We start from the raw sequence: 18,698 nt of genomic DNA, 5'->3' as shown, positions 1-18,698 counted from the left end.
CACCAATCCCCTATCCGAAAAGTCTCGACAGACAAAGCAAAGATCACACATGGAAGCTGGCAGCTCTTAAGATCAGGGTTGTCCCTTATTTATATGGCTAAAAAAAGTCTGTTTAAATTAGCATCTGGTCTATTTAGGCTGTAAAACGTAAGTAGTTTAATTGTACTAACAGTAGGCAAAAGGAAACCCCAAATACAAAAATAAATGAAGAAAAAGATTTAAATATTCACTTTTTGTCTAAGCAAATGAGACATGCTCTTTTCATAATGCTTGTTGGGAATTAACTCCACAGATTGTGGGTTCATTCAGGAACCTCCCTTTCCCACTTCCTCACCCCTGAAGGAAAAGCTAATATGGCTATGTACTTAAATTGATTAAGTTAGCTACTAACAGATCGTGATTTTTTGACCTTGTATGACAATTAGAATGGCTCAAGCTTTATAACCACTTGCTCTCTCATTCCACAAGAATCAGCACATAACATTTCTGACTCGCACAATGGATTTGCAGTGTAATAATTTACAGTATTTGCTCACCAAAAATCTTTTATTGGTCTCTCCCTCCAGAAATAAATATAGAGGGCATTGATGTGGGAAGAGAGGAAGGATATACTTTTAGGACAGTCCTGTTGGTTTAAATTTAGTAGCCATTGAATTTAAGTCTCCAAGATACAATTTCAAAATTGCATCTCCAATTGTATTATGTTACAATCAAATCCTTTTAACCAACCAAGTCTGTGTGGAGACACTTGTTGTTCAAACAGCAAAAACCAGACCTCAGTTTATAGGCAATAAAACTTAACAATGGTTTCCCAAATGCACTGGGTGAGCACTGGATCTTCACTCCGCTATTAAGTCCATCTAGTAAAAATTTACTGTTCCATCACACTTTCCAGGAGTATTTTAAAATATTTATTTTTCATATACCATATAAAAGAAAAGCGGTAGGAATTTAGGAATGAAACTATTCAGGGCAACTTGGTTAAAGAGCTACAAAAAGCAGTGAAAGCAGAATGCAACTATTTTTTAAGAATAAAACAGAAACATGACAGATACTGAACAGGAAAGAAAACAGAAGCACAAAAGACGATTAGAGGCAGACTTCTTTGGTCAATACGGGCTATTTGTTATAGAATAATTAGGCCCCATATTTGGCCAGTCTCTTTCTCTTTCCTGTTAATTTAAAATACATTGCTGAATGACCAGTCATTCCAAATGATTAACTAAAAGAAAAAAACAAAATGAGTCTTGGATAGTTAAGATTCTTATGCCCATATGTAGGCCCTAGATACACCGATCTTCAAACTAAGAGTTTCTGCAGGGGTACAAGTCAGATGTATTCTGAAAAATCTGAGTATTTACTTTTAGCTCATTTTCCCTATTGCCAAGATAAAATCTTTTCAATGGGACCAAAAGAAACAGTGTGGCTATTGCCATCGCCATTGCCTTGTAGGGGAAGAAAAACACAACATTAAATAAAATATTGAAAAGAATCAAAAAATAGGTAAGGACACAGGACTGACTGTTTAAAAAAATTAAAAAGGAAAATCAATTTTGTGTCCTTTGGCAGGTTTGGGAATATCACCTTCCTCTGCTTTTTGACATCCTCAAAATGGTTATAACCATTTTCTGTTCTCCGGTACATTTCCAATTTGCAAATGGTTGCTCTGACTTAAAACTGCGCTCAAAGAAATAGCTCAAGTTTAGTTTCACTGTATGTAAGATATAAACCTCCTAGCCTTTCTTGTGCAAGTAGAAATCACTTCAATCATTTAATTGATACTAATTCACATCATTTTTCTTTTCAGGACTAACTTTGCAAAGACAACTAAACATGATTTTACTCAAATTCTCCTTTAGGAAAAAAAAAAAATCATTAAATATCTCCTTTTCTGTAAAGCCTTGAAAATGACTCCTAGTTAATGATCTTGTAGAAAGGATAAGCCATCCAATGCAGCTCCTGGGAATTCCTGATTTCCCCCTCCCTATTTCTTTTAGGGGATGTCTCAAAGGAATGTCAGCATGATTTCCTGTGTTACATGAACATCTGCAGCTTATAATTCCAGTGGCTTTTTTAACACAGCATGTCCTCACCTTGAAGAGTTTACGAAGAACTCAAGTATCCTTCTTTGCTCAATTGTGTGATGTTCTCCTTCTGTGGATCTCAGGAGGAGGAGGTTTTCCTCTTGTTATTTCATCAAAGACAAGATGCTTCCATCCCATCTGGCTTTTGCAAGCAGTAATGCACCTGGAAGCTATATATGGCCTAAGTTACCTTACCTCTCAATTTTGTGGTTATAGGCACATACACCCTTACGCCATTTTTTATATATATATTTTTTTCTTTTCTTCTTTTTAATATGTCTGAAGGAGAGATGTTTGGTGAGTTGTTTTTATTTATACAGAGTTCTGAACTCAAAGGTTACCTATTGACATTCTGTTTCATTTCCAGTGCAGAGTACTTCTCTTCAGCATTAACAGATTAAAAAGGAGTACTTATCAATGCACTTTTTCCCCAAGAGCATGATCAACCAATAAAGCAACAAGTGATTATGAGCTATTGGATTTTCATTAACTGGAAGAAGATATATGGGGGCAATAGCTGATCTGGTTCAAATCAGTTTGACAGCTGAAAGAACATCTAACTGAAGTTGAACCCAGATTATTATTAATGCTGTTGGCAGGCAGAGAAAAGCACTGAACACTTTTCAGACAGAGTGGTTTTCCTTAACTGAACAGCATCACAGATTTTCCTCTCTTCTGCCCAAAGAAACAAACATTTCTTTTTAGCTCCCTTGTAAGTACATGGCATGTGGGGTATTTTAAAACAAGATATTCTGTATTTCCCCAACCATTCTCCTTTAGGAAAGGAGGTGCAAACACATTAGATGTTTGATAGTCTTATTGCTGAACATCCCACCAGAAAGTGCTCAAGTTCTTATCATAAGTACAGTGTTAAAATTCTACATAGAGTCATATTTCACTACTGCTTTCAAAGGACTGTTTTAAGTGCTGTTCTCAACAGAATATCTGTGGCAGTTTAATTACATCTGCACACTTTTCTGAAAACTGGAAGCAAAGTCAAACTGTTGTTCAAGGATCCAAGCTTATCGTCCACTGTAATTTACTCAACATTTCTGGACTTCATGATATTAAGAAAAGGGAACAACCTAAACCTTTGTACAGCAGCTAGCTTGACTGGAGTGTGATTTTGACCGAGATCTCCAGGAGGAGCTTTCATGTTAACACTAACACTGCTGTTAATATTTTCCTATTAATGCATGTTTATGCTGATTACTGTGGTTGGTTAAAACCCCCAGAGATGAAACAGATGGCATCAGCACAGCACAACGATACCTATATGCTACTTGGTTTAAAGCTAGCTCAGGTATCCCCGGCAGCCTGGAACTGAGGAACGCTGATCTAATGCTCAGAGCGCCTCCCTCAGGCACACACGAATCACAGCAATTCCTCAGCTGTTGACATGGTGCAGTTGCACTCAGTTCTACTCAGAGAGTACAATCAACTCATTCAGAGAACTCACATAAATTGTCCCACATAGAACAACTATCAGGCATTCTGTGCCTTTTCATCCTTCAGGATGAAAATACTGCAAAGTATTTTGGCAGATAAATACTTTTTAAGCAATTATGGTGGAATTCAAAGCACGGAATTCTTCAGCATGTGGAATATTTTGAAGTGGTGAAAGGTTTGAGGAGATCTATTTACAAACAAAAAGATTAAAGCTCCTTCTGTCTCCAAAAATCAATGGAAGGATCAGATAGGACGCAGCCTATCGAACATAAGCTTGCTTCAAAACTGGCATGTCCTCTCTACAATTTATCAGGGAAAAACAAAGCTACACCAGTTCTTCCGTATTTTAGAGGTGAATCCTAAATCCCGATCTCAGATTCTGGAATCTAAGATAGATCATCTTGACAAACCTCAATGCACCTTCCCAAAGGTCTGCTAGCTTCTGCTGGAAAGCTTAAGATTTGCCATAGGAAAAAAGGGGGAGGGGGAGCAAAAAACAAGACACATGCTATGAAGTGAAGGAGATTTTCTACTTGGGCTTCTGACAAGGGTATTTCCTATGTCTGCTACAATCCCTAACATACTGAACTACTTCTTAGCTCTTATGAGACCTGGGTCTGCTTTAAGTTCAGTTAAAGTTCATCTGGCAGCTACATCAGCCTGTTCTTCTGGTGAGCATTCTTGGTCTTTGTACCCACAATGGAAAAAAAAGCTTGTTATCCTGGGGCTTTTTTAATTATAAAAAAAACTACAACAAAAGGGACACAGACAGGGTACTATGAAATTTTCCACTAAATCTACACTCTGGAGAGATTTAAATCTGTTCATAGGACTCAAAGTTAAATTTTGAATACCTCATTACCTATTTGTTGGAAGATGGTGTTCTTAAATCAGTTAACGAGGAAATACAATGGACCTTTTCACATACAGCATTTCAGCATGGGTAGGTACTGCTCCTACATCTTCAATCCCTATGCAAAGTAATTCTGATCTAGTGGTTGGGGGCGGTATTTGTCATCTTGTCTGTCTTTCTACAAGGATTATCCAAGCCCCATAATCTAAGGGTAATTACTACCTTACACAATTGCCCACTTCCTAGATTTTCACTGTTTATAGCTGTAAGAACACTAAGGACAAACTTAGTTTTCAGAGACTGTCCAGAAAGCACAGTACTTAAGTTTTTCTCTACTCAGTGCCTAGGAAGTTCCTTCTCTTGCAGAGAGAGGAAGTAGGATCACTGGAGCAAGAACGAAACAGAACATGTAAGAAAACAGAACATGTTTACAAGTAGATGTTACTTATCTGACACCCATCAGTCTTGACACTATCCAGAGGAAAGGAATCATTAAACAGTTCTTTAGTATCATTGCACACTAACCCCCTGCACTCATCTGGCTACTGAATTTCACTTATCTTACACTGCAACTTCTTAGAGCAGGTATCTTCCTCCAAGTACTACATAGTATGAATTGCTCAGGATGCAAATTATTACTATGTATTTTGAGCAAATACAAGAATAAGAATTATGCTACAGAGTGCAACTGAAACTAAGACAATCAACTTGGAAAATACGGGAGGAAGAGTGGGGACAAACAGCAACACGACACAGGAAAGGCCTAAAAGCTCTCTCAATATATATATTAAAAAGAGAGAAGACCATTACTACAAGGAAGGCTGGCTTGCAATATATGAATTAACTCATTATATACAGCAAATAAATATTTTTAACGATCTGAAGCCTTAGAGAGCTATCCCAGGACAGATGCTCCAACTCACCTCCAGCTTTCCTGGCCCATTGCCTTAGTGGCATATCATGTACTCAAGACAACAGTTTTTTCCACAGCTGGCTGGGACAAGTAAGTTACAAGTGAAGAATTTATCCAATTGTGTTTATTGAAGAAAGAGAATAAGACACACAGAAGACTTGTGGTAATTTCAGTGAATATATTTAAGTGAGGACCCATATTAAGCATGTATATAATATCATCGTGGGCCTAACAAAGACAAAGTAAACTATTTAAAAAGTTATTTCCGATAGCAGAGAAGATGCAAAGAAGTCTGGATTTAAATGAACAAACCTTAGGAAGAGTTTTTAAACACAGCAGTTTGCATGGCATCTCCTTTTTTGCTGCTTTAATCACTAATATAACATTAGAACAGATAGTTCCTCCCCTCCCTGAACACAACCACATTGGTTACAGTACCTGCCAGAGTTGCAACATATACTCTATTTCAGTTCTGTTTTTATCCATTACAAATTGTAATATGTTCTGAACTTTTCTACAAAAGTTACCACACCACTCAAAGAGACTTAACAGTTACAAACGGGTAAAGGAGTGAAAACATGTCACAGATCTGATTACAGGGAGTTTTCCCATCTGCGTAAAGAATTTACAATCTCTTTCCTTCATAAACACATTGAAATTGGGGCTTCAAATTTATTTAGGCTACAATGATTTGTTTTGGGGGAGTTTTCATTTTAGCACGAACTAAAGACAAAAACACTATTTAGTGCTGTTCACCCTGCAATACAGCTTTACTTCTTTGTCCTTATATTTCATGCAGATTTTTGCTGTGGAAGCACAGGGGAGGCTGCCATCAATCACCACTGATGAATACTTTTTTTTAAAGGTATTTAAAATACCTTAAAGATACAGACAGGCACCAAGAGGGATCATCAGGTCCAAGAAGCCATTTTAACGTGGAAACAGGACAGAGCTCGACATAAGCAACCTGAAATATTCCATTTAACACCTAATTATCTGCAGGAACAAAATACATATGCTACTCTGTCTTGAGACATGATTTCACATACGAAATATGAGGGGGAAAACCATGAAGCAGAAATATAGTTAGTAAACACAGTAACATTTACTAATTTCATGAATTTCTTTTGTTTCAACAGTGCTATCCGAGTCCAATTTAGGAATTTACCTCACTTAAAAGTATTTCTAATAATCTGAAATTGAATGTAATTGTTATCTTCTGAGGCATGTACTTTGGAAGGAGACTGTGCTCTAGGGACCAGCTTAATTTTCACTTAGAACAGCATTAATCATACCACTCAGCATGGAATAAGCAACACTTTCTTATCTATAAATCTTTTTGTTGTACTAACAAATGGAGTACCTAAGCCATGTTCATCACAGATGTTTCCCAACCAGATCAATACTATATAGAGTATCAAATGAATTGTCTATTCTGGGGTCAATATATCACATTCTAGTTATCATTTAAACTTATTTTGTCATAAAAATCCTACAACGAAGGACTACGGAGCTACGAAACACTTTTTATTGAAATATTGTTAAAAATTTTCTGGTCAATTTCCCCCCTTTATTTCCAATGGTGACAAAAACGATTTTACAGCCTCCTCTGGCTAGAAAAAGGAGTCTGAAGCAGTTAATCAAATTACTGTTTTTCTTCCCCTTTGCTCTTTATTGCTGTACAGCATGCATATTGAACAGCAGGGGAACAGCACACATGCATACATTAAGTCATCATGGAGGTGTCAGCAGCCCCAAGACTGAAAACAAAACCTCATGCCATGCAAGTAACCAACAAGAAAGGGGTACATCCTACTCACTCTCCTCCAGTTGCTGTGAGGAGCCACTGAAGGGTGGTTCTCTCACACTGCCATCCCTGATGCTTTGGGTAAGCTGCAGGTGGTAAGTCTACTTCTCCAGGACAACCTTTCTATCTTACAGCTGTCAAAGACCCTAGTAGGGACAATGTCCTGCTGGATGAAGCCAGCATTTCTGTTCCCATCACTCTTCCTCTGCTCTTACTGGTCTATGAAGTGGTCAATTCTGGGCAGGACATTCTTGCTCCCCAGGCTTGTCCCAGTCCTCCTTGTCTGACTGACATAGCTCAAGAGTCACTCCTATGTGCTACCAGTTCCTCCTCTTTACATTCATTGAGTGGAGCCTTATTTTGCAGTCCACAGGGTTTAGTACTTGTCCTCTCACACTGAAGGACTGTACTAGCATCACTGATCTTTCCCTGAAGGGAGGATTCCAAAAAGGGGTGAAGCAGTGACCATGGCTTAGACATAAGACCATCACATGCTTAAATGTTTCATTTTGAGCCAATTACAGTATTGGGAGTAAAAACAGTCTCTTCGACTTCACTGCTTTTCCCCAGCTTCATAGAGGTGTTTGAAGGCAGTCACTGTATGATACTAGTTTCATCCCCTTTCACAAAACAAGAGAAAAACAGTAACAGGAACCCAGTAAAAACCTCATCTAAGTAAAGGGAGTAATAAGAAATAAAAGTAGCATGAGAAACAAGATGTTCCCTACTCTCTATAACCATAAAGGGGTCCAATGCACAATATCAAGCTCCACATGCACACACAGGGAAACACAATGGGAAGAGATTTACTGAAAATGTCTTAATGTTTGACAAAATGAGTTTGGTAGAAATAAGCAGCAATAATTGCAATTAAACAGGAAAGATATGAAAGTCAAATTTTCTCCTTACTGCATAAAAAACTGAAAAAGATTCACTCATTAAGGACAGCGCTCAAATCAGTACTTAGTTGTGACAAATATTACCCTGACTAGCTAGCAAGCATAGTACAGTGAGGAAGAAGAATGAGGGTGAAGAAAAAGAAAAAGAAAAATCACAGCCACAATTTGTTTCCTGGAGTCAGATAAAATATTTCTCGAGTGTCATCAAGGAAAGAAACAAGAGCATTTCTTCATTTCAGTACATTTGCAGATCAGATAAAGAGATAATAAAACAGCAGAACATATTTATTAATAAACACATTTAAGGAATTTTTCCTTTTCCCAGTTTAAATATCCTTAATAATTCTACGGCAGTTTCCACATATCTTCCCTTTAATAGTCTGCAGGGAAGAACTGATGGAAAATACAATGGGAGTAATTAAGAAAAAGGAAGAAAAGATTTTGGCTGAGATTTTTTTCAAGCAGCATAGGAGAAGGCCCCCAATTCCTAACTTCTTTAGTCAACTTTTAAAATACCAACTCCATACACCCCTTTGGCCTTCCATCCCACCATCCACAATAATGAAGAAAGAAAGGGGAATAGAATTAGCATGCTACTATTCAAGGAATAATTAAGCTCATTTATGATAAAAATGACATCAATAATGTGACATTATATCACCATATGATTTCCCACATAAAGATACTGGGCAAATTATACACTTAACAAAATTCATAGCCTTACCAGTCAATAATGATTCTTGTTTCACTTGTGCTCCATGCAGTACTTTGATCAAATGGACAGATGTAGCAATCAGACCCAAGCTCCTGTTAAGTTGAAAAAAAAATGGTTTGATATTAAATACACTAAAATAAGGAGACATGCCTCTTCACTGAGATTAATAGCAAACTTTTAATGTCCTCAGAAACTGTGAAATAAAAGGGAGTTTTGCCTACTTAAATGTGCTTGACTGCATCAACAGCCACAATATTGCTATCACAAGCAAAAGGAATGGGTTTACTTTTTGTTTCAGATCCCTAGCTTAGGCATAAACACTTTTTATACTTCAAGACAGCAGATTTGTATCCTTTGCCATAGAGACCCTTTGTATCTCTATTAGAAAAAGAACATCTAGAATGGAAGGAGTTTTCACATTGCCAATAATACCATCTTTCCAAATAATCTGTTCTATTAACGGCTAACACAGCTATAAAACACAATTACTGCTTGCTTTACAAGATCTAGTTACCTAGCTGATATATCATCTCTCACTAAGACATGTGCTGATAACATGCACACAGAGGGAGGGGACCAAAAACAAACTGCTTTCAAATCCATAGCAACTACATCATATGATTACGGTTCTTAATGTGACAAATAATAAAAAGAGATACCACAGCTTTAAAATCTTTTTAATAACTTTTAAAGAATAGCAAACAAACAGCAAACAAACACAATCAGAAGTTCATATGTTTATTTTAAGCTTTCACACATTCTCATGGCCAATCATAATATTCAGCTCCTGGACCAATAGTCACTGATGAACAAAAATCAGTCCAGCCACAGCTACTGCCTCAAAAAATCAAGTTAATGCAGCGATGCAGTTGAGAAAAGACACTGAACACCCCACACGTCCTCTCATGCTGCCTTAACAACTCTGTGGAATGATGCTTTATTCCCCGCTGAACCTTTAGAAGCCGCTGATTCTTGAACGATGGCAAAACCTTCAGGCTACCAATGTATCTTTGAGTGCATCAGCCTGAACACTAACAATTTTGGAGACAGTACATTCAGAGGTAAGAACCCTTTCCTCTCTTTTTTCTAAATCCAGCGTTAAAAATTAGCAGGTCATTCCTATAATTTAAACAATTTTGCTTAAATACTTTGCTTTGTTTGCAGCTTAAGTGTTCAGTGAAAACATCAATGTATGTTATTCAGTAATAAACTTGGAAGATTTTAAACGCCAGCAAAGCAATTAGTGAATGCCGTCAAAAGAACAACATGGCCAGTCCATAGGGAAACATAGAAAACTTTGTGAGGGAAGCAAGGAGGCTGAAGTAATCATTTATCCTTGCTCTAATAATAAAGAGGTTGTGATGGTACAGCTTGACAGAAGTAAAGCTAGTTGGACTCAAAAACGCCAAAATGATTTTATTGCCAAAAAAACAGTAGACAACTGATATGCCAGCACATGCACGCAACAGGAGGGGAAAAAAAAAGTGAAAGAACACAATATAAACAGATGAAGTTTCCAGCTTTCAACTCACTTGTACTCTAGTAGTCAAGGCTTTTGAGAACAGATGGGCCAGGACAGAGAGTGGCTGAAACTTCAGATGTCAATACCATCTCTATCAAACCTCCACGCCTGTGCATGAGTTACTGAAAAAATATCCTATCACCACAGATAGATGCTGAATAATTATTATGTGCCTTCTGCAGAAGTTTGTTAAACCAACATGTACTTTTTCCCATTAAGTTCTACCACGAAAGGAAGCCAAAGATGCATTTAGAAATACAAAAATACATACATACACACACACACACTGGGATACACAGTATCTATTAAAATTACACATTTCCTACTCCCTCCCAGTCCAAATTACTTTGCAGCAAGCAAAGCAGAAAAATTGACACAGGAAGAAACAAAGCATCATATTCCTCAACAATTTCAAAGTCTGTTACACAATCCATTTGTTTACAATCTTTACATTCCTTCCTATAAACGATAAGTTTCGATTTTGTTCAAAAAATCTGTAGCTTTTTTTTTAATATCTAAATGTTGCACAATTTAAACCATTGCCAAATACGCATGATTTCCCTTCCACTTACAAATTTTGATCACTCAGGACATTCAATCCCTGAAAAAGCTGTGGATTTGCAACAGTTTAAAACCAACACAAATACATGGCTGATTTACAGCTACCTCAAAGCACCCAATGTGGTATTTAAGGTAGCATAAGCAGGTATGTTGCTACAAAGCCAAAACAGTACCTGATGACTGACTCACATGGTCATTCATGCTACAAGCATGGTCAGAGCCTTCTATACACACCTACCCCCTTCTGCTGTCTAAGGGAAGCATAATTACTAGCATCCAGCTTCCTAAATGCATAAGGCTATGCTAATTGCCTATTGAGGGTAACTATGCTGCACAGGTGTAACCAGTGCAGACTGCTTTTTGTATCCAGAAGTGGATTGTACATCTGAATTCCATTAGAAAGTAAAAATTAGACTAGTAACTCAGTCATATTTGTCATACTACCGAAAAGGCTAATCCTATCAAAACTCCTATCTATGCAATTTTGCCCCTTCTCTTTCATCAACACTAGTGACCATGGGGCTACAGTAAGCTACAACAGCAAACTCAGCCTAGCTGAACACCCACTTAGCAAAAACTAATAAACAAATACATTAATTTTCTGTCAGATCAGTTCTCCAACCCACCCCACAACATGATCATGAACATAAATGCTAGCACTGGCAGGAATGAACAGGTAGGAGCCTGAACTTAGATTTAACTTATTCTAAAACCAAAGCCTTCTACAGAAAACAGTTCTGCAACTTCTGTGGTCTTAACAAATTTCTGTCCCCAGACGAAGGCTGGAATTCAGTCACGCCAAAATTTTATTTCACCAGATTGGAAAAAGTCCCAAGAAACCAGATTTTACAACTGTATTCTATAATAATTCTTCATGCTCTAACAAATTTGTAGTAGCTCCCCCCCCCTTTTTTTTTTTCAAATTGCAGGCCTATTCTTATACTGCCAGGTTTTCAGTAATTACAACTAGTTACATCTTAAGCATCCCCTTAATCTTGTTACAGACATGGGCAAAAAAACAGAGCGTGAATAACTTAAGGAGACAGTGTAACTCCTTATTACCCATTAATATCAGTTTAATTGTACACGTATCAGGGTTGATTTGCACAATTCTACATACTATACTTTGCCATGAGTGCTAGACAGATCTATATATATACATATATATAAAAAAAATGCTAATCCTGTAACTGACAATTAAACTGTGTACTTATTCATTACACTATCAAAAAAAAAAAAGACTAATAGAAAGAGTATATCACTTGCACAATCAACCCATACTAAGGACACAAATGCTTCCTTCCGTTATTCAGCAGTGTCCCAAACTCTGACCTACAAATACGTCAGTTATTTCTGTTACTTGCATATTTCATTTGAAGGGATTGCATCAAGCAGGAAATACCAGTTAATAAATAACTAACACAGCAGTGTAAAATAAAAATCTATATAAAACACAAACATCAGAAGGTTATATTTTTGTACGGGTTAAAATGGATCATAACTATACCTCATGACATGTTGATTCTTGGCACACTCAACACAAGCATTCCTCAGACATCTGAAACATTCTGCTATGAGCAGCAGACAGGTGTCTACATCTACCGATTCACAGGACTCCTTGTATACCCGTTCAATTTCATTTGAGGCTTTCATCAGGATTTCCAGGAGATTCTGAAATATACTTTCTTCTGCCATTTCTCTGAAAAACATAAAGTTGTAGTGAGCAAAAAAAAAAGTTTCACTATCAAAAAGGATCTTCAAGTTAATTAAAAAAAAAAAAGTATAACTGATATAACATGGTATTTCTGCAACAACCTCTAACTATCCTTTACATACAAGGCCCTTCAAGTATAAAGGCCAAAAGGGCTGCGATGAAGTTGTTTTGTCTAGTGTTTTTCACAGCTTTCCAAAGCCACTTTGGAATCTTAAAAAGTCTCCCTCGTGCAAATAGCTAGCATGATGATACATGACACCGCATGTTCTTGTGAGAATTAGGAATTGGTTTAAAGACCACAGTTTATACGTCCAGCACAAGATGATTCAGAAGAAGCTATCAGAAGCTTCATTATAAAATAGTCTGCCACAGATTTCACAGTGAGAAAGAGATGTCATGCAGAAAGCAGGTAGCTGTACCAACCATCATTCTGAAGTGTGTGAATCAAGACCAAGGGAGAAAGAGGACTTTGTCTACTCTAACAGGCAACTACCCCAACACAAAAAGCATTATGCCACTTTTTCTGTATCACGACTTAACAAAATAACAGTGCAAAGTCATAAGTACAAAGACGTATACTAAATGAATGGATCAGAGAGCTGATACTGAAGTCTTGCACTGAATACCTACATTCACCAGATTCACTAGAAACTATGTGCACGTCTGCAGATGATCTATCACACAGATGTGCACAATGTTTCCAAACTACAGCTTTACATACTCTCCACTGATTTTATATTCAGAAAGGAGATAAAGGCACCAGACTAAAACCATAGATAGCTCAGATTTGATATAACATGTTGGTGAAAAGAAGCCACACCAAAGAGTGTTAATGGCATTGTTACAGGAATGCACAATAAATTTACTCATCCAATACTCCTGACCAGTGCCAAACAAAATGGAAATATGGGTGCAATCTCCCTGTCCCTTAAAAAGGCTTACAGTATACTCAAGATCAATCAGGAAAGTTAGAATCTAAGTTTTAAGAGATAAGGTTGAGAAATATCTCTTAGCCTAAGAACAGAAGAATATGAGATGAAATGCAAAGTAACATTAAACAAAATATTTTCGCACAGAAAATTCTTCTCTAATTGAGACTTGATCAAACATTAGTAGATGATACAGTATTACTGGTGTGCTGCTGTTCCTTCAAATATCCAAACATTTGCACCATTTGAAATTCTTCCTACCCTTTACCAAAGGCAATCACACCTCCATTAAATCAAACCATGTGCAAAAATATCATTGAGTTGCTACATTAGATTTCAGATGTTCAGGAAATACGTATTTTATTCTACAATCTCACCATACTATAGATCAAGACAAATACCCTTACACAATATCCAGCTCCATAAAAAACAAGCTACCAGTCAGAACTATCTACAGAGGGGAAAAAATAAAAGATACTTTTTTCAGAGGCATTATACTGAGGATAGAAGCAAAACTAAGTGGCACAAGAAAAACAAAACACCCACATGGCCCGCAGTCATAAAGAAAATACAATAAATACAACGGAGCTTACATAACAGGAAACAAGATTGGAGTTTGGTTTCAAGATTTCTTGAGAAAAAGACATTCATGTGACTTCAATCTTCCACTTACAAGAAGTGGTGCAACTGCTGCCATTTCACACACAGATATGCATGCAAAAAGAAGATTCAAAAGCTGGTGCACGACAGAACACCTGGCAAATGCATCCACTCGTATACAAACACAAGTTTTTCTAAACATTAGAAGAGCTATAGCTCTGTAAAGAAACACCCAACTGGGCTCAGTCATCCCCACCCCCAAAAGCTGTTTGCTCTATTGAGTCAAAATGCCATACGGAACCATTAGCTGTTCGTCATGTGAATTAAATACAACATTGAAATTATTCTGAAATACAAAAGCCTTTCAGTCTGATGGCAGTTTCCTTTATATTTGCCTATGCAATGAGTTGGACTATCACATGGAAATGTTTGGTCATTTCCTGACTCCAAAATACACAAATCAGTGATCGATGCAAAGTGTGTACTAGTATACAACATTCAATTATTTTAAATTGGTAAAACAGGAAGAATGTTGCAGGTACTTTTATTTGTGTTCTGGTGACTCCACAACCACTAAAATAAACACCTTAAAGTCATTTCAACCCTGGAACGGTTTCTACTCTTGTTACAGAGTTATGCTATAGAGAAGCAGTTTTAATTGGATATCAGATCACAAAAAATATCAAGCTGTTATGATGATTTTTCTCTTAATATTAGATTGAAAGTAAAAAGCCTAAACAGTGCAGAGATTTGCACTGAAAAATTGTCTAGTAAAATACAAAGATGAAAGTCTTTTATCTGTTCTAACAGAGCAAACATGACATACACAACAAAGTGCCTGTCTTCATTGTGAATGTGGAAATAGATGTGGATTTGGGGGTATCAGCAAGGGTAGACAGACCTCCAAATCTCTCCAGTTCTGTTCACTGTGAAGGAAAAAGCATGTGCTCAAGCCAGATGTTTCTGGGTGGAAGTCAAATCCCTTCCTACAATATGAAAGGACTACTTCAGTGAACAAGCAGAAGTTACCCTAATAGAAAGAGGTACGACTTAATGTTTGGTATAGTAGGACTTTCTTCAGAGAAAATTTAAATGAGACTCTAGCACTTAAACATTTGTATACATCATTGCAATCTGAGTGTGTGCTACAAAGGCATTAAGAAATAAGTCAAGAGTGATTTCAGGCAACTGTTCTGCAGCACTGCTTACATTAATTTTTTAAAAAATATTCTTTTCTGTGTTATGTCAAAGATTCACCTACAAACAAAAACAGCAGCTACAATTACTTAAATTGTGTTTTTGAAAAGGAAAATATTCTCCTCCCATAAGCTTCTTCCAAATCTTTAAATATTAATCCACAAAATTACTGAGTCAGGAGACTTCTTGTAGCTTTTAGATAAGGCAATATATTCTGTTGTAAAAAGGCCTTGAAATTCATTCAAAATTGTTGTGTGGATTTTCCAAAACCTTCTATTTCCTATGTTTTCTTGCTTATGACAGGATCTTCACAGTTTGCTGTTGCCACCTGTCCTTGATTTCAGCATGAAGTAAAATAAGCTGTAGCAACCCAAAAAGCAGCAGAGCAGAGTCAAGCAGCCCAGCCCTCAGACAAGGCACAGTCCCGTTAAGTCAAAATAGTTAGAATTCACGTATCTGTGTCAAAAGAAAGATCACTCTCACTCCTTATAAGATCTAAGTGTTTGACTGCTAAAAATAGAAACCGTACAAGATAGCATCCTAGTGAATACAGATTTAAAAGCACTCATGCAACCCTGTTCATGAGATCGGGGCTGCAAAAGCATGACACTAGTCAGGAATTACAAGAACAACCCAGCAGTTTGGGATTCTTCATTTCCACCGTATGTTTTAGGTACTTATTACACTTGTGTAAGCACTATTAAAGTATTTATCTTCACAATATTCCTGGGAATAGAATAAAGCCTCTTTTATGGATTAGTAATGGAAATGCAAAGAAAGCAAGTGCAAAGTTGAGCATGTGCTCAAAGGCAGTTGAGGTCCAGAGTACAGCAGGTAGTTGATCTTAAGTCTCCCAATTTCCACCATACTATCCTCTAGCTGGAAATTATTTTCCTCACCTTATTTGCTCCGAATTATGGACCACTAGAAGTCACATTTTTGAATTCTTTTGTAGCTACAAGCAAAACGGATATATCCATCACATAATAACAAAAGATCTATCACTGAACATCGCAATTTCAAATACCAAGTGTCCAGTGGGTTGTGTCTTCCGGTTCAGCAGCAACAACAGTATTTTCCAGGGTTGGCACACTTATGAAGTTCCTCTCCTGTGCATTTTTGTCATGTCCAATAGCATATAAACTCACACTGCAACCTCTTCCCTCTTGAAGGGCCATTACGCAGTGTCTCTCTTCTACCAGTCCACCTGTACTCACAAAATTTTATCATTTGGGAAATCAGCCCTCTGCCAAATATAGTTGCAGAGGCAGGGAGGCAAGAAACAGGCAGAGAAAGCATCAGCATATAAGCCCAAAATCTACACAGGTCTTCCCTGCCTAGCGAAACAGAGAGGAAAACTAAGCTTTTTAATTCTTGTGCACAGAGAGACCACAATAGAATATTTACACCCCCAACATCTAAATATATATTTAATTAACCAAAACAGTATGAGAAATTTTAAAAAATAACAAAGTTTTATGCTAAATTTGAAAGTTCTATTTCTTCTTTACCTTTAGCAATCTCAGCCGCTAGAAACTCCAAACAGCAAGTGTTAAGAAAGTGAATGTGAGCTTCACAGCAACCTACCAAGTCTCCCATCTTCCAGAAAGAGCTGAAACCATTCCTGTAAGCACATTCACGTGGCTGAACCTTTGCACGCCCAAGAAACCTCACTAAATCCAACCGAGTTGTGTGGTGCTACAGAGGTCCACCCCGACTGTGCAGGAACAAGAACACTCTGTATTGACCCTTTGCTTTCTATAGTAACTGCATGCTTTCTGTTCATCTCTTGAAGTTACTAATAAGAAGGCACATTCACCTTTCTCCCCGTGTTTTAGTGGCTGCAGCCTGTTCTGGTGCTCAAACCTACAATCGTTGAGGCCTACAGGTACTGTCCTCCCCCCAAAGCCTTGCTCACATCTGGGCTCCACTCGCTGCTGCAGCTGTGCTGTACGAAACCATCGCCCGGGAAGGACTTCAGCAGGTGCATCTTACCAATTTCCAGCCGTGCTGTACTAGCCTGCATAGGGCCCACGACTGCGTTTTGCCCCACAGCAGCTACTCCCACAGTTAAACCCCAGTTAAAGGGACGTGCCTAAAAGGGCAACTGCTGTCATCTGTCCTTGGCTCACACAGGGAAGGAGCAGACAAAGTTTTAACGAGGAGGAGGAAAGGCGCCCAGCCACAAGCCGCACCGCCCCATGCTGAACACTGTCAGAGAGCCCCTCTCCATGCGCATCTCCGCCCCCACCCCACCCCGAAGAAACTGGGCAGCACCGAGGGGAAAACTGAGCTTCAAGCCGGGGCAACCCCCTTCTCCCCAGCACCCGAGCCCCCTCGGTGGGCAGGGCCGCGCCGCCCGCCACGGACCACCCGCGCCCGCCGGTCTCGGCGCTTCCCGCGGCCGGAGCTCCTTCCCCCGCCCCGCGTGGCTGCGGCAGGCCCCTCCTCCCTCCTCCCCGCTAACCTGGGCTGCGCCTCCCGGAACAGACCCGTCAGCGCCCGCAAACTCTCCAGGCGGGCGGCCGCCGGCCCGGCCACTACCGCCCGCCCCAGCCGCGCCGCCACCGCGGGCAGCGCTGCCGCCGCCATCGCCCGCCCCGGCGCGGCCCAGCTCCGCCCCCCGCCGCGCGGAAATGGCGGGGGCCCGGCCCCAGCAGAGCGCTGCCCGCCGGGACGGCGCGCTGGAGCCGGGCCGCCGGGCCGGGCCGGGCCGGGCCGCAAAACCCGGGGCTTGGCGCTTCCCTGCTGGGTTTCACAGGGGTGCCTCTGGCTTAAGCGGATAGGTGGGCTCGGGTGGAAGAAGACAGGCGGTGTGGGCCTTGCCCACAAACGGAGTGCGGTTATCCCCGATTCCCTTTTTCCTCGCGTTTTCTGCCTTCAGTATCAGCACCGACCCTGACAGCTGGGGGCGGGGGGTAAGGGGGCGCTCGGCCGCCGCGGGTCCAGCGCGGAGCTAAGATGGCCGCTGGGGCGCGGGGCTCGGCCTTCTGGAACCTTCTTCCCCCAGCGCGGCCGAGGGGCGGTGAAAAGGCGCTGGGAAAAGGTAACGGTGCTGCTACCGCTTATGTCGGCCCGCAGCGGCCTTCCGGGCTGAACCAGGGGGTCTCCTTAAGGAGCTGGGGGAATGCTTGCTTTGCACCCCAGAAGCCTTTCCCTAAATATCCCCATCTTCCCATTTGCTTTCTCTTTGAGGTGTGCCTGTTTCCAAAGGGGCCAGTTAAATGTTTTGGGGTGTTTTAAATATGTCTAGGAAAAATAAAAGTATGTACATGGGGGGAAAAAATTTTTGAGCTTCCTGTGGACAAAAAGACTAATCGTAGCGAAATGCTACGGAAAGACTCATTAGATTGGAACTAAGTTTAATTCACTAAATATCATTGAAGGAATCTGAAAATATCACCCCCCCCACCCCTGAAGAAGTATGACACAAAAGAAACAGTTATTTATTTCTT

General features: G+C 39.4%; 1 protein-coding gene across 3 annotated transcripts in view; it reads right to left on the bottom strand.

The window, feature by feature from the left end:
* ATXN10 (ataxin 10) overlaps positions 1–17,872 on the bottom strand; it is a 106,407-nt gene extending 88,535 nt beyond the window's left edge. For 2 of the 3 annotated variants that reach the window (XM_064517035.1, XM_064517048.1), the window contains exons 1-3: positions 17,711–17,872; positions 12,311–12,502; positions 8,730–8,812 (exon numbers count right to left, since the gene is read on the bottom strand). In XM_064517035.1, coding sequence (XP_064373105.1) covers positions 8,730–8,812; positions 12,311–12,502; positions 17,711–17,835 — 400 coding nt within the window. In that variant the 5' untranslated portion in view covers positions 17,836–17,872. Of the gene's footprint in view, positions 1–8,729; positions 8,813–12,310; positions 12,503–16,754; positions 16,973–17,710 lie in introns of those variants that run through there. The other variant, XM_026114077.2, reaches the window with a different exon arrangement.
* Positions 17,873–18,698: the final 826 nt, after the last annotated feature.

Source organism: Dromaius novaehollandiae, chromosome 1 (assembly GCF_036370855.1).
Source record: "Dromaius novaehollandiae isolate bDroNov1 chromosome 1, bDroNov1.hap1, whole genome shotgun sequence".
Lineage (NCBI taxonomy): Eukaryota > Metazoa > Chordata > Aves > Casuariiformes > Dromaiidae > Dromaius > Dromaius novaehollandiae.
Note: the sequence above shows the minus strand (reverse complement) of the source record. Positions and strands in the feature narration are given on the sequence as shown.